This window comes from Loxodonta africana, chromosome 15 (assembly GCF_030014295.1).
Source record: "Loxodonta africana isolate mLoxAfr1 chromosome 15, mLoxAfr1.hap2, whole genome shotgun sequence".
NCBI lineage: Eukaryota > Metazoa > Chordata > Mammalia > Proboscidea > Elephantidae > Loxodonta > Loxodonta africana.
In genome coordinates, this window is record NC_087356.1 from 72,768,152 (window position 1) to 72,783,628 (window position 15,477).

Below are 15,477 nucleotides of genomic sequence, written 5' to 3' on the forward strand. Positions count from 1 at the left end.
TGCAGACCTCAAATTCTCATAAAAAAAACAAACTTAATAGTCTGACTGAGACTAGAGTGACCCCAGAGGTCACAGTCCCGGACCCTTTGTTAGCCCAAGACTGGAACCATTCCCAAAGCCAACTCTTCAGATGGATTAGACTGGACGATAATACAGAAAATGATACTGGTAGGGAGTAAGCTTCTTGGCTCAAGTACACACATGAGACTATGTGGGCAGCTCCTGTCTGGAGGCGAGATGAGAAGGCAGAGGGGGATAGGAGCTGGCTGAATGGACTTGGGGGGTACAGCGTGGAAATAAGGAGTGTGCTGAATCACTAGGGAGAGAGCAGTTAGGAGTACATAGCAAGGTGTGTAAACGTTTTTGTATGAGAGACTGACTTGATTTGTAAACTTTCACTTAAAGCACAATAAAAATAAATAAAATGTTTTTTAAAATAAAAAATATATATAGGTTATGATCAGCTTTCTTAAACATATCTATAATATAAAATTCAAGTATTCTCTTCCAGAATATATTATAGGAGTGGAAGTTAACTTTTTGTGAACTCTTAGCCATGTTTTGTACATATGCCATTATATAAAACTGTTCATTTAAAATAATCATATGGATTATTGACAGATAAACCACTAGATTTAAAAACGATTGTTTTTATAGTTGTGTAAGTGTAAAAAAATAATGCTGTTTCATTATTCAAGGGTACTTAATACTTTCAAAGTCCGTTAAAAGCCAGTTTGCTAACAAAGGGGCAAGCCAAACTATCACTATGAAAGGGGCCCTGTGTGTGTACGTGCGTGTGTGTGTGTGTGTCCGTGTATGTGTGGGTGGGAGTCCTGAAGAACCCAGAATCCTCCCTTTTTCTTCCCAAATTATACTCAAACGAATTGTAAAATTTCTGAGATGCTCCTTTCTTTTTCTGTTTTTCTAGAACATCAAGGGACATGAGAAATGGCACAGCAATCACAGAGTTCATTCTCATAGGCTTTCCTGGTATCCAGGGACTACAAATCCCTCTCTTCATAGTGATCTTTCTCATCTACATATTAACCCTTGGAGGCAATGGGCTCATTATCATCATTGTCTGGGCTGAGCCCAGGCTACAAATTCCAATGTATTTCTTCCTTTGCAACTTGTCCTTCCTTGAGATCTGGTACACCACCACGGTCATCCCCAAACTGCTAGAAACCTTTGTGGTAGCAAGAACAGTTATTTGCATTCCCTGCTGCCTGCTGCAGGCCTTCTTCCACTTCTTCCTGGGCACCACCGAGTTCCTCATTCTCACTGTCATGTCTTTTGACCGCTACCTGGCCATCTGCAAGCCCCTTCACTACCCTACCATCATGACCAGCAACCTCTGCCTGCGGCTGGCCCTCAGTTCCTGGGTGGCAGGCTTCACCATTATCTTTTGTCAGACGCTGCCACTTATCCAGGTGCCATTCTGTGGCAACAATGTCATCAATCATTTCTACTGCGATGTTGGTCCCATCCTGAAAGCTGCCTGCACTGACACCACCCTTTTGGAGCTCCTGAGTCTCCTGGCAACCAGCTTGGTGATCCCAGGGTCACTCTTCTTTACAACAATTTCTTATATCTGCATACTGTCCACCATCCTACAGATTTCTTCAGCCACTGGCCGCCAGAAAGCTTTCTCTACCTGTGCCTCTCACCTGACAGTTGTCTCCCTACTCTACGGAGCTGTTCTGTTCATGTACCTAAGACCCACAACACACTCCTCCTTTAACATTAATAAGGTGGTATCTGTGCTAAATACTATCCTCACCCCCCTTCTGAATCCCTTTATTTATACCATTAGAAACAAGGAGGTGAAAGGAGCCCTGATGAAGGCAATGGCTTGTCCAAAGGCTCATCATCAAGAGAAAAACGTGCAACACAGCCCATAGTTTGAGTTGAGATACTTAAGCAGCATTTTAAGTCCACCAGAGAATCAGTTCTAGAAGCTGGAAATACCAGAGTTAGAGAAGCCTATCCAAGTGCTATAGAGATTTTTCTAATACCTGAGCACCAAGAGTGATGAAAGTTACAAGACGACATCCAGAGAGCCAGGCATTAGATCCAATTTCCTTCAACAATTTGAAACGCCAAGGTCCAAAGATACCAAGGAGTCTGTTGTCCACCTCCAGTGTCAGGAGAAGCTGGAAGGCTGTTTTGAGGAAAAGGAGCCCTGGCCACAGAAACACGACAGAGCTTGAGACTTCACATTGCACCCTACTGGTTCTTGGGTTTCTGGAGTCCAAACATCTTTCCAAAATGTATATAGTACACCTTTCTCCAAGAGAGTAAGGAAGCACACAAAGGTCCGTCCAAGCAATATTGTTAACAATCACATACTCAGATCCCTGGATATTAGTTATTTTTCTACTATCAATAACTTGAATGACAAGATTGACCTCATAGCTAGATCTGAGCCAAATCCTGGCTTGATATTGAGTTCTTGAGTTTATTTATTCCTAAAAATGTACACCCTTAAGTAAAGCAATATTTTTACGATGTGTTCCACAGGATGTTAGTTATTAACAACAGGGTCTATTATTCAAACTTAGACAAGGTTAAGCAGGTTCTCTCACTACAAAACTTCAGGGGAACATTTAAATCTACGTTGAAGAAAAAATTTTCCAAATCCTATGATTATGTGTATGTGTGATGGTTAGTTTTATGTGTAAACTTTTGTTCAGTAAAACATTAGTCTAAGTGCTGTTATAAAGAAATCACATGCGATTAAATGAGAGGGCCTTAAGTAAAACGGATTACCTTCCATAATGTCAGTGGGTCTCACTCAATTAATTGAAGACCTTAGATCAAAAAGGAGTTTCTCCCAAAAGCAAAGAAGTTTCCTGAATACAACCAAATGCTTCAAAGGTTAGAGTAGCAGGGATGGGACTCTGGGGATACACGGTTTCAGGGGATACCTAGGTCAATTGGCATAACAAAATATTAAGAAAACGTTCTGCATCCCATTTTGGTGAGAGCCATCTGGGGTCTTAAATGCTAGTAAGTGGCCATCTAAGGCACATCAATTGGTCTCAACCTACCTGGAGCAAAAGAGAATGAAGAACACCAAAGACATATGGTAAAGATGAGCTCACAAGACAGACAGGGCCACATAAACCAGAGACTCCATCAGCCTGAGACAGGAAAAACCAGCTACCACCGATCACTGCCTTGACAGGGAATCCCTGATGGAGCAGGAGAACATTGGGATGCAGATCTCAAATTCTTGTAAAAAGACCAGGCTTAATGATCTGACTGAGACTGGAGGGACCCTGACGGTTATGGTCCCCTGACCCTTTGTTAGCCCAAGATTGGAACCATTCCCAAAACCAACTCTCCAGACAGGGATTGGACTGGACTATAAGATAGACAATGATACTGGTGAGGAGTGAGTTTCTTGGCTCAAGCAGACACATGAGACTATGTGGGGAACTCCTTTCTGGTGGCGAGATGAGAAGGAAGAAGGGGATAGGAGCTGGTTGAATGGATATGGGGAATACAAAGTGGAGAGGAGGAATGTGCTGTCTTATTAGGAGAGGAGCTAGGAGTACATAGTAAGGCGTGTGTACTTTTTTGTATGAGAGACTGACTTGATCTGTAAACTTTCACCTAAAGCACAATAAATAAATAAACAAAAAGGAGTTTCTCTAGGGTGTGTTCTGTCCCCTGACTATAAGTAGCATTTTTCCAGAACACTCTTCTCATCGCCTGACCTACACATTTTGGGACACAAGACTACAACTGTCTTCAGCCTGTAGCCTGACACATGGATCTGGTACTTACCAGCCCCACAATCTCATCTCTCAATCTCTATGTATGTATGTATGTATATATATACATACATGTACATGTGTACATAAATATATGTGTGTATGTGTGTATATATATATACTTATGGAGTCCCAGTGGCACAGTGGTTAAGAGCTTAGCTGCTAAGCAAAAGGGTCGGCAGTTTGGATCCACCATCTGCTCCTTGGAAACACTATGGGACAGTTCTACTCTCATAGGGACCCTACTGTTGCTATAATCCTATAGGAATCAACTCAACAGCAGTGGGTTGGTTTGGTTTTATTCTTTGCTTGTCGACTATCTCATTATCCAATATTTTTCATTTACAATAATAGTAAAAAATCTACTATCTGACTATTTTGTGCATTAATGACACGTCTGGCAGTTACAAATGCTGAGATGCAAGATGAGAATAATGCTGGCTGTGATGATTAAAGTTATGTATCAGCTTGCCTTGGCCGTGATTCTCAGTGGTTTGGCAGTTATGTAATGATGTAATTTGGCCATTATGTAATGAAAGAGTCATCCCCATTTTGTGATCTGATGTGGTCATCCTTCATTTTCACATAATATCAATATTCGCATAATAACTTGGTCTTTGGAACTTACCCATGTCAATATATGAGGAGTGAGTGTATGCATTTTAATTATATGTATACTTATATTTTATATATCACTGGTTCTGTTTCTCTAGAGAACCCTGACTAGGACAATATGAAAGTGCCTGCTACATGGCCTTGAACCCAACAGAGCTTTATGCAACATATCTTGGGCTTCCTTCAGAACTATGCCCATAATTACTGGTGTAAGCCAGAACAACGGGTATTCCAGAAAGAGACCTTACAGTCCTCTCTTTAACCAATCAACAAATAATGGCCTTCAGAATCCTGCCTGATTTAGCCAAAATTTTATCTTATCTTACATCTAGCCCTTCTCCTTTTGACTCAAAAAGATTTCCTCTCAGAACTAAACTCAGATCAACAATGCAGCTATCCTTTACATGGCAAATAATGAGTTCAGCTTTGCTTTCTCAGTTTTAATGACCTCTGTGTGCACTATAAGTCTCCAAGAGGAGGATAGAATATACAGCCTTCCGCAGGTTTATCCAACACAGAACCGTTTCTCTTAACGTGCCTCTGACTAAAGATGTCCTGCTGTCTTCCTTAAGGCGTATCTCTAAAGTCAGCTCTGTATCAGGAAATCAGAATATCATTTCATGATATTCACAAATACCCAGCTAAATTGGGGAAAAATCTAATACAAGAAAATCTGAAATACAATACTGAAAAATTTGGAGATATTCATATATTTACTGAAGTATCTACTGACGGACCAAGCAACTCAACACCAGGTCACTTTAAATTATACAGTCTGCTTGCAAGTTTAAAATGATTCCAATTGCAAAAATTCTATTTACATATAGCTCTTCCAGAAGTGTCCACTCTCTGTGCCTGGTATCCAGCCAGACTTGGATCCAATAGCTAGGCGTAGGGAATGCCTACATACACTTTCAGCTGAGCTCACTTAACTAATTATCTCTGATGCTTCTTTGATTTTTGGAAAATAACTTCTCTCCATGCTAAGTGCCAGGAGTTTTGATGCTGCCGTGGTTAAAGCGCTCAGCTGCTAACTGCAAGTTCAGCAATCCGAACCCACTGAAAAATGCTTTCCTGGCAGAAAAGTGTGGCAAGCTGCTTCTGTAAAGATTTACAGCCTTGGAAACCCTATGGGGCAGTTTTACTCTGTCCTATAGGGTCACTAAGAGTCAGAATTGACTCGAAGGCAATGGGTTTGGGTTTGGTTATTCTAAATGCAGAACCGACCGTTTTCCTAACAATTAGTTTTTTGCTCTTCATGAAATAGCGTTAAGGAAATAACACCCATTTCCTTCCATTTCCACTACCCTTTAGTCCATCTCTCACATGACCTACAATAACACCTTCCTAAATGACTTCTGCACATTCACTCTTGGATCCCTCCATTCTCACCAGTGGCCAGAAGGATTTTAGAAAAACATACATCTAATCATGTCACTTAATTAATTGAAACCCTTCTACAGCTTCCCATTAACTCTAGCAGATAATGCTTAATTTGATCTATAAGACCTTTGGTCCATAGCATCTACCCCTTATCCACAATATCAGGCCTGCTTCACATCATCTCTATTGCTCTCTGACCTCTGCCATAATAGCCTTCTCTCAGCTTCTCTAATATTCCTAGTTCTTTCCCATCTCAGGGCCCTACTATATGCTATTTCCCATTACCTGAAGTATTCTTTCCTACCCATCCTACCTCCCATCCCTTACCCCATTCTATTTCCGTCAAGTTAATTCCTAGTCATTCTTCACAACTCAGCTCAAATATTACTACTTAAGAAAGTTTTCCCTACCGCTTGTCTACCACCACCTCCAGGATTAGGACCCCCAGTTACAAGCTATCATAGTACCCTGTACTTTTCCTTTGTAAAACTTACCACAATCATAATGAATTTATTGTGTAAATTATGTCAACTCAATTTCCTTCCTCTCAAATTCTTCATGCCACACAACCCCACATGAAAGTTAGCTCCATGAGGATAGATGTTATGCCTTTCTTGTTCTCCACTCTATTCCCTATACTTCTCTAATAGATTCATGGAATAGTAAGTCAGGTGTGACACAAGAAAAAGGAATTAGAAGGCCATGGAAAGTACTAGGTTCATTACACTCACAGTTCCCAGAGGCAGGGAGGTATAGTATGCCATGATCCAGGGCCACACAGGGGTCTGCACCCAGGAACAAGGTTACAACAAGCTGGAGTTGTAGGAGAGGGCTTATGATAGAAAACAGCGTAGGATAAACGAGGTTTTGTGGACTTACTGGGGATTGGGCATTTTGAATAATTCTCTAAGCTCAGGGGGCATAAAGGCTGTCCCTATTTGTTGGGCTTTTAGCCCTGGGCCGATTAGAATGGGTGCATAGTGCCCCAGGAGTGTGAGAATCTATTAAAGGGAGCAGTTGGAGAATGGACTTAATCAGCTCCTTAAGAAGGGGATAACCAACTTTCAGCCAGAGCCTCAAAACTATCAACACAGAATTTTAAGAAATGGTATTGCAATACCAAGCACAGTGTCTTGCAATAGTAGTTGTTCAATAAATCATCGATGAACAAATGACTAAACTGTTGAAGAACCAGATAAATGGAATGACAGAACATAGGTCTCCTTACATATGGATTACTGCTCTATTATATACATACAGCATGCTCTAGGTTTTCAAACAGAAATTATTTACTAAAAATATTAAAATCATGATTCCCAACTTATACCATTCACAAAATAAATTAAAACTATAAACATAAAAAGCAGAACCAAAAGATAGTGAAAATACAGGAGGATATCTTTATGAACCTTGGTACATGTTTTAAGCTGGGTTTTCTAGAGAAGAAAAAAACAGTAAAGCATATAAATATATATGGAGAGAGATTTATATCAAGGAAATGGCTCATGTGGTTGTAGAGGCTGGAACATCCCAAGTCCGTAGGACAGCCTAGAGGCTTCTCCTGATTCATGATGCCACAAGGGCTCGCAAACGCAAGATTGAGATGTCAGAGACCAGGGATCTTGGTCACAGGCTGCGGAGAACAGCAAATCCCAAAACTGGCAGGCAAGACAGCAGGTCCCAAGAACCAGAGGTCAGATGAACAGGGGCAAGATGCCAGTCTTGCCAGAAAGTCTACTTATATTTGATGCAGGCCACACCCCCAAGGAAACTCCTTTACAACTGATTGGTTATCACAGCAGATCTCATCATGGAGGTAATCACATTATATCAAATCTCATCATTAAACTGATTATATCATCATATGATTACCAAACTGTATGATACCTGCAAAACCACCGAGAATCATGTCAAGGTAAGTTGTCATACAACCTTAATGATCACAGTCCACCCTTGTCAACTTGGCACCTGTACACATTTCCTTAAACCATACATAATCTCTGAATAAAGAGACAATTATAAAATCATACTTGAGCTTAACATGATACAACTAACACACATAGGACCAACACACTAGCCCTGTTTACATCTTACATTTTATAAGGGAAGAAAACAAATCTATCTGATGCATACATTAAAGGCAGAAATACTCATAACAATTATAGTTCTCATTACTGCAACTGGTCACATGGTCGTAACCGGTATTTAGAACTACCTTCTTCCACCACCCATTCTGTATTCCCTTTGCCCTCAGCAACACCTCAACTGGCCATGGTTCTTTGCCTGGTGGGGTGACCCAAACCTTCATTTCTGAAAGGTCTGGGCCATTAGTAGTCGTGTCAGAATTGGGTGGCTGTAGTTTTCCACTGATTTTAAGCACAGAGCATGATAGTACTGAGACGCCCTAAGGGATCACCTCCATTCCATAAATACCCTTCTTTACCTCATTTTGTAATATCGATCCGATTTTCTCTTGGCAATCAGGATCTCCCACCAGCCAATGTGGTAACTCCCCTCCTTGCCTGTTGATCAAGAGGCATAAGGAGCCTCAAGTGGCCAGGTGGCATTCTTAGCTTTCAGTTCAACGGAATCATTGATATGCTTCCTGGTAGGAGCATTCCTCCCTTTGGAACTAAGACCCTTAGACCTGTAGAGCATAAGGTTCCAGGGACAGGAAGCAAAAATTCTGCAAGTGAGCCACTAGGGGTAATAGTGAGTGGTACCACTCCCATTTCCACCCCTTGATTCCTGGACCCATGAATCCTGCCTATGGGAGAAATAGTAGCATATACTGGATGCTAGTTTACAGCATATACAGCCTCCTGGAGAACATTGCCCCAACTCTGCAAGGTATTGCCACCTAGCTAGCGCCATAATTGTGTCTTTAAAATGCCATTCCATTGTTCTGCCAAGTCAGCTGCTTGGGGAACATGGTAAGACCAGTGAATTCCACGAGCATGGGCCCATTGCCACACTTCATTTGCTGTGAAGTGAGTCCTTTCATCCAAGGTGATACGGTGTGGGATACTATGATGGTGAATAAGGCATTCTGTAAGTCCACGGATGGTAGTTTTGGCAGAAGCATTGAGTGTAGGGAAGGCAAATCCATATTCAGAGTGTCTATTCCAGTAAGAACAAAATGCTGCCCTTTCCATGATGGAAGTGATCCAATGTAATCAACTTGCCACTGGGTTTCTGGCTGATCACCTGAAGGAATGGTGCCATATCGGGGACTCAGTGTTGGTCTATGCTGCTGGCAGACTGGGCACTCAGCAGTGGCTGTAGCCAAGTCAGCCTTGGTGAGTTTGAGTCCATGTTGCTGAGTCAGTGCATAACCTCCATCTCTGACACTGGGGCCACTTTGTTCATAAGCCCATTGGGCAATAACAGAAGTCGCTGGGGGAATATGGCTGGTTTCCACAGAACACATCATCCTATTCACTTGATAAAATGCTCCTCTTCCAAGGTCACCCTTTGGTGAGCATTCACATGAGACACAAATATCTTCACTTCTTTGGCCCATTCAGAGAGGTCTATCCACATATTTCTTCTGCATACCTCCTTGTCTCCAATTTTCCAATCATGTTCCTTTCAAGTCCCTGACCATCCAGCTAAACCATTGGCCACAGTCCATGAGTCAGTATACAACTGCACATCTGGCCATTTCTCCGTCCAAGCAAAGTGAACAACCACACGCACTGCTCAAAGTTTTGCCGATTGTGAGGATTTCCCTTCACCACACTCCTTCAGGGAGGTCCCAGGAAGGTGCTGTAGTGCTGCGGCTATCCACTTTTAAGTGGTGTCTGCATATCATCCAGAACCATCTATAAACCAGGTATTAGCTTTCTCTTCCTCAGTGAACTCATGAGGCCATAGGTGTGGACTGAGAGATGGAAACCAGGTATTAGCTTTCTCTTCCTCAGTGAACTCATGAGGCCATAGGTGCGGACTGAGAGATGGAAAGTAATATGACAGGAATGGAGACCAGGGGCATTTGGGCCACTTCCTCATGCAACTTACGCCTTTGGGTCCTGCTCAGGCCCAATCTCGTATATACCATACCCATTTAATAATGGAGTTCAACTTAATGGCTTTGTGAGTCAGACAACACCCAGTTCATGATGGGCAACACAGGCCACCTGGTGATTTGGTGACCCGTGCATGGTTACGCGTTCAGCCTTTACTAAGGCCCAATAACAAGTCAAAAGCTGTATCTCAAAAGGAAAGTAGTTATCTACAGAGGATGGCAGGACTTTGCTCCAAACTCCTAAGGGTCTGAACTGTGATTCACCTTAGGGGCCTGCCAAAGACTCCAAACAGCATCTCTATCTGCCACTGACACTTTTACCACCATTGGAGCAGCCAGGTCATATGGCCAAAGTGGCAGAGCAGCTTGTACGGCAGCCTGAACCTGTTGCAAAGCCTTCTTTTGCTCTGGGCCTCATTTAAAACTAGCAGCTTTTCTAGTCACTTTTTAAATAGGCTAGAGTAGCACACCCAAATGAGGAATATGTTGCCTCCAAAATCAAAAGGGGCCCACTAGCCATTATGCCTCCTTCTTAGTTGTGGGAGGGGCCAGATGCAATAACTTATTTTTCACTTTAGAAGGAATATGTCGACATGCCCCACACTTCTGGACCCATGGAAATTTCACTGAGGTGGAAGACACCTGAATTTTTGTGGGATTAATTTCCCATCCTCTATCACCCAAATGTTTTAACAATAAGTCCAGAGTCATTAACGCTTCTGCCTTACGAGGTCCAATCAGCATGTCATCAATGTAATGGACCAGTGTGACCTCTTGTGGAAGGGAAAGGCAATCAAGTTCCCATGTACTAAAGTATGACGTAGGGCTGGAGAGTTGATATAGGCCTGAGGTAGAATGGCTGAAGATGTATTGCTGGCCTTGCCAGCTGAAGGCAAACTGCTTCTGGTGGTCTTTCAAAACAGGTATAGAGAAAAAGGCATTAGCCAGATCAAAAGCTGCATTATTAGGTACCAGGAGATATATTAATTTGCTCAAAAAATGAAACCACATCTGGAGCAGCAGCTGCAACTGGAGTCACCACCTGGTTAAGTTTTCAATAATCCACTGTCATTCTTCAAGATCCATCTATTTTTTGCACAGGCCAAATAGTTGAGTTGAATAGGGATGAGGTGGGAATCACCACCCCTGCATCCATCAAGTCCTTGATAGTAGCTGTAGCCTCTGTAATCCCTTCAGGAATGTGGTATTGCTTTTGGTTTACTATTTACCTATGCAGGGGCAGTTCTAATGGCTTCCACTTGGCTTTTCCTACCATAATAGCTCTTACTTCATTTGTTAGGGATCCAACATGGAGGTTCTGCCAGTTGCTGAGTATATCTATTCCAATTATGCATACCAGAACTGGGAAAATCACTACAGGATGGGTTAGGAGATCCGCTGGACCTGCTGTGAGACGGACATGAGCTAAGCCTCCAATAATAACCTGACCTCCATATGCCCCACTCTGGTGGTTCACAGTGATGTTTTGGGTCTCCTGGAATTAATGTCAGTTCAGAGCCAGTATCCAGCAATCCCTGAAAAGTCTGATTATTTCCTTTTCCCCAATGAACAGTCACTCTTGTAAAAGGTCATAGATCCATTTGGGGAATGCTGGAAGAAAGATTAACAGTATAAATTTTTGGCAACAAAGTGAGGTCCTTACTCAAGGGGACCCAGCCTCCCCATCATTCAAGGGGTTGTAGATCTTTAAATTTGCTCAAGTCTTGGAATTGATTGAGGGGCCATGACTCTCTATTCTGGCAATTTGAGTTAGACTGCTGCTCAAAGCATCTAGAATTCTTCTACTTGTACAGATCAAGTAAATATTTCATAGATTTCCTATCTATTTCACTATTAGAGACACCATGACTAAGTAGCCAACACCATAAATCCATACCAGTCAGACTATTCTGATTATAGCTTTGACCCTGCTGTCCATTACAATAATCTTACCCGCCTTGTCTTTGTCAACTGTGTTCTGCTACATGGCCCGTACCACCACAGAGTCCAGTGAATTCTACTGCAGTTAGGGGTCTTAACTCAGTTAGGGCAGTTCCCACTGTAAAATCTGACTTACATAAAACAGTAATCACAGCAGTCTTCAGGGATGCTGGGGCTCCCTTCACAAAGTTGTTCCTCACCATTGTGGTAAAAGGTGTGTCCTCTGGGCACTCCATGTGTGGGTCTGTGGGTCTAACCTGATAAATCCACTTTAACATGACAATTTCTCTAAGCTTTTGGATATCTTCCTTACAGTATACAAAAGCAGGTCTGGTACTTCAACCTGATTTAATGTAGGCCACCACTTAATCCATGCTTCAGCAACCCAACCAAATAAACTATTAGATCCTAACCTCTCTAGCTGAAACATTGAATGAAGAATCTGTGCTTAGTGGGTCCATAGCAATAAAATCAGACTGATCCATCTTTATGTTCCTTGCACTATTATCCCACATCCTTAAAAGCTATTTCCACACATTTTCCCCAGGTTTCTGTTTGTACATATTAGAAAAAGTCAAGCAGTTCTTTTGGAGCAAAGTGTACCTCCTCCTGGGTCATACTTTGTACTTCACCTTTTGGGGCTCACTGGAACTTAAGTCCAGTTATAGGTCTAGAAGCCAAAATTGGTGACGGGGGCGTGTTTTTTAAAACATTCAGCATTGTCTTGTAAGGCACCTGCCTCAGGCAATGCCCCTGGCAATGACTGAGAAAAAGGGTCTTCAGACACAGCTGGGTTAATCTCATCAGATGGAAGTGGAGGGGCTAATGATTTTACTGGGAAAGGTGGCTTAGCAGACAAAGATAGCATAATCTTTTCAGATGGGAGTGAGAGGGCTGATTCTGTTGGCAGGAGTGATTCATTGGAATTTACAGGCTTAGTGTCCCCAGCTTCCTGATTATCTGCCCATATGTCCCCATTCCAAGTTTCAGGATCCCATTTCTTCCCAATCAATGCCCTCACTTTAACTTCAGACACCACTCAAGGTTGGGAATTCAGTTGGCATTGTAATTCAGCCACTCTTACGATAAAAAAAAAAAAAAAAATTTTTTTTTTTTTTTTTTACGATAAGACTCTGCGTTTGGTTTTCAGCAATATCTGCTCTGTTACTACAAGAAATAAGGCTTTCTTTCAAGGCACAAATGGGAACTTTGAGATCATTTATGTGGCACTTGAGCTTTGACTTTGAAGCCCTTAGTGAATCTTTTTCTTTCACCACTTTGTCGAGCAAAAGCAGGACCAACCAAACAGCTCCTTTAGACTTTTCATTATGGCAAAGTTGTAGAAAAGTATCCACCATGAGATCACCCAGAGCCTCACCTCTCACCAATACTAGATGTATTGGTGATATTTTGCATATTTGCAGTGCCACCTCACATCATGAGTTAGCAGTGCCCTCTTTGCTACTAGAGGCAGAGTCAGCAACATCTTTAAGACTATCCAGATTTGAAAACAAGTTTAGAGAACCCATCCTTACAATTTTGTTTCTCTAGAACCACTCTCAGTATCAAATGTCTTAGGCTGGGTTCTCTAGAGAAGCAAAACCAGTAAAGCGTATAAATATATATGGAGAGAGATTTACATCAAGGAAATGGCTCATGTGGTTGTAGAGGCTGGAATGTTCCAAGTCTGCGGACCAACCTGGAGGCTTCTACTGATTTACGTAGCATAGGGGCTGGCAAACCCAACATAGGCAAGTCAGAGAGCATGGCTCTTGCTCACAGGCTGCAAAGAATAACAAATCCCAAGATCGGCAGGCAAGACAGCAGGTAAGTTGCTAGCTCAAGTCCCAAGAACCAGAGGTCAGACAAACAGGAGCCAGCTACAGGATTGAGAGCAAGCAAAAGCCTGCCAGCCTTGCCAGAAAGTTCACTTGTATTTGATGCACACCGCACCCCGAGGAAACTCTCTTTTAGCTACCTACAGCAGATCTCATCACGGAGGTAATCACATTGTATCTCAATACGGAAGTGGTCACATCATCATACGATAGCCAAACTACATCACACCTGCCAAACCACTGAGAATCATGGCCCAGCCAAGTTGACGCACAACCTTAATAATGATCACAGTGCAGAAAAGGTATTCTTAAAGAAGACACAAGATTCAAAGTAACTGAGAAAAATATTGTGTCAAATTTAAAACTTCAAAACTATAGACAAAGTTAAAATACAAGCTATAAAGTTGGAGAAACTATTTACAATATATATGCCAAGAGATTGGTATGCAGAATATACAAAAAAAAATCTAACAATTAATACGAGAAACACAAATAACCCAATAGGAAAATTAAAAATTACCAGTAAGCCCATGAAAGCCTCACTATTAATCACGGTGTCATGGATTGAATTACGTCTCCCCAAAAATGTGGTTAGGCCATGATCCCCAGTATTGTGTGGCTGTCCTCCATTTTGTAATTTTAAATTTATGTTGAAAGAATTAAGATGGGATTGTAATGACACCCTTACTCAGGTCACCTCCCTGATCCAAGGTAAAGGGAGTTTCCCTGGGGTGTGGCCTGCACCACCTTTTATCTCTCAAGAACAAGCAGAGAGTTAGGAACCTCATACCACCAAGAAAGCAGCGCCAGGAGCAGAGCATGTCCTTTGGACCCGAGGTCCCTGTGCCTGAGAAGCTCCTCAACCACGGGAAGATTGAAGACAAGGACCTTCTTCCAGAGCTGACAGAGAGACAAAGCCTTCCCCTGGAGCTGGTGTCTAGAACTTGGACTCTTGGCCTACTTTACCATGAGGAAATAAATTTCTCTGTTAAAGCCATCCACTTGTGGTATTTCTGTTATAGCGGTACTAGATGACTGAGACACATAGAAATACAAATTAAAACAATGGCACATTAATTTTACCCACCAGATAGACCAAAATTTAAGAGTTTGGTAACATTAAATAATGGCATGGATATGGGCAAAATATTCTCATACACTTCTGTTAAGTAAACTGATGTTATCATTTGGGAGGACAATTTCGTAGTAGCTACGAAATTTAACTCAGCAATATTTTCTCCTCGGTATCTGGCCTAAAGTAACATTTGCTTATATGCACAAAGATGTTCGTTATAGCATTGTTTGTGATAGCAATAATTGTAAACAACTTATATGTTATCAGTAGGCAAATGGATAAAGAAATTGTAGATTATTCAAACTATAGAATCCTATGCAGAAAATTAGTAAGGTAGACAAGGAACCCTGGTGGCGCAACAGTGAAGCATTTGCTGCTATCCAAAAGGTTGGCAGTTCAAAGCCACCAACCTTTTGGTTAACAGCCAAGTGGGAGAAAGATCTTACAATCTGCTGCCATAAAAATTACAGCCAAGAAAATCCTATGGGGCAGTCCTACTTTGTCCCATGGGGTCACTGTGGGTCAAAAATCTGCTCAAAGGCACCCAACAACAACACATGTACTATGATGGACATATCTCCAAGGCCCACTGCTAAGACAAAACAACAAATGGAGGAATTCAAAATGAGGACATACACATATGCACATGCACACACAAAATAATACTATATATTTTTTAGTGCCTACATATGTACACGGTATGCAAAAGTATAGAAAAGCTCTGGAAAATAAATATGCCAGACTCATAAGAATAGTTAACTTTGGGGAGAGACAGGAGGAAGCCAGGATTGGTAAAAGGTCATTAGCTTTGTCCACAAT

The 15,477-nt window shown here is 41.8% G+C and overlaps 1 protein-coding gene across 1 annotated transcript; it reads left to right on the top strand.

Annotated features, from left to right (window-relative positions):
* Positions 1-246: 246 nt before the first annotated feature.
* Positions 247-1,901, top strand: LOC100663540 (olfactory receptor 6X1-like). The gene has a single exon (XM_003418272.4). The coding sequence runs from the start codon at positions 942-944 to the stop codon at positions 1,899-1,901; it is 960 nt and encodes a 319-aa protein (XP_003418320.2). The 5' UTR covers positions 247-941.
* The last annotated feature ends 13,576 nt before the right edge of the window (positions 1,902-15,477 follow it).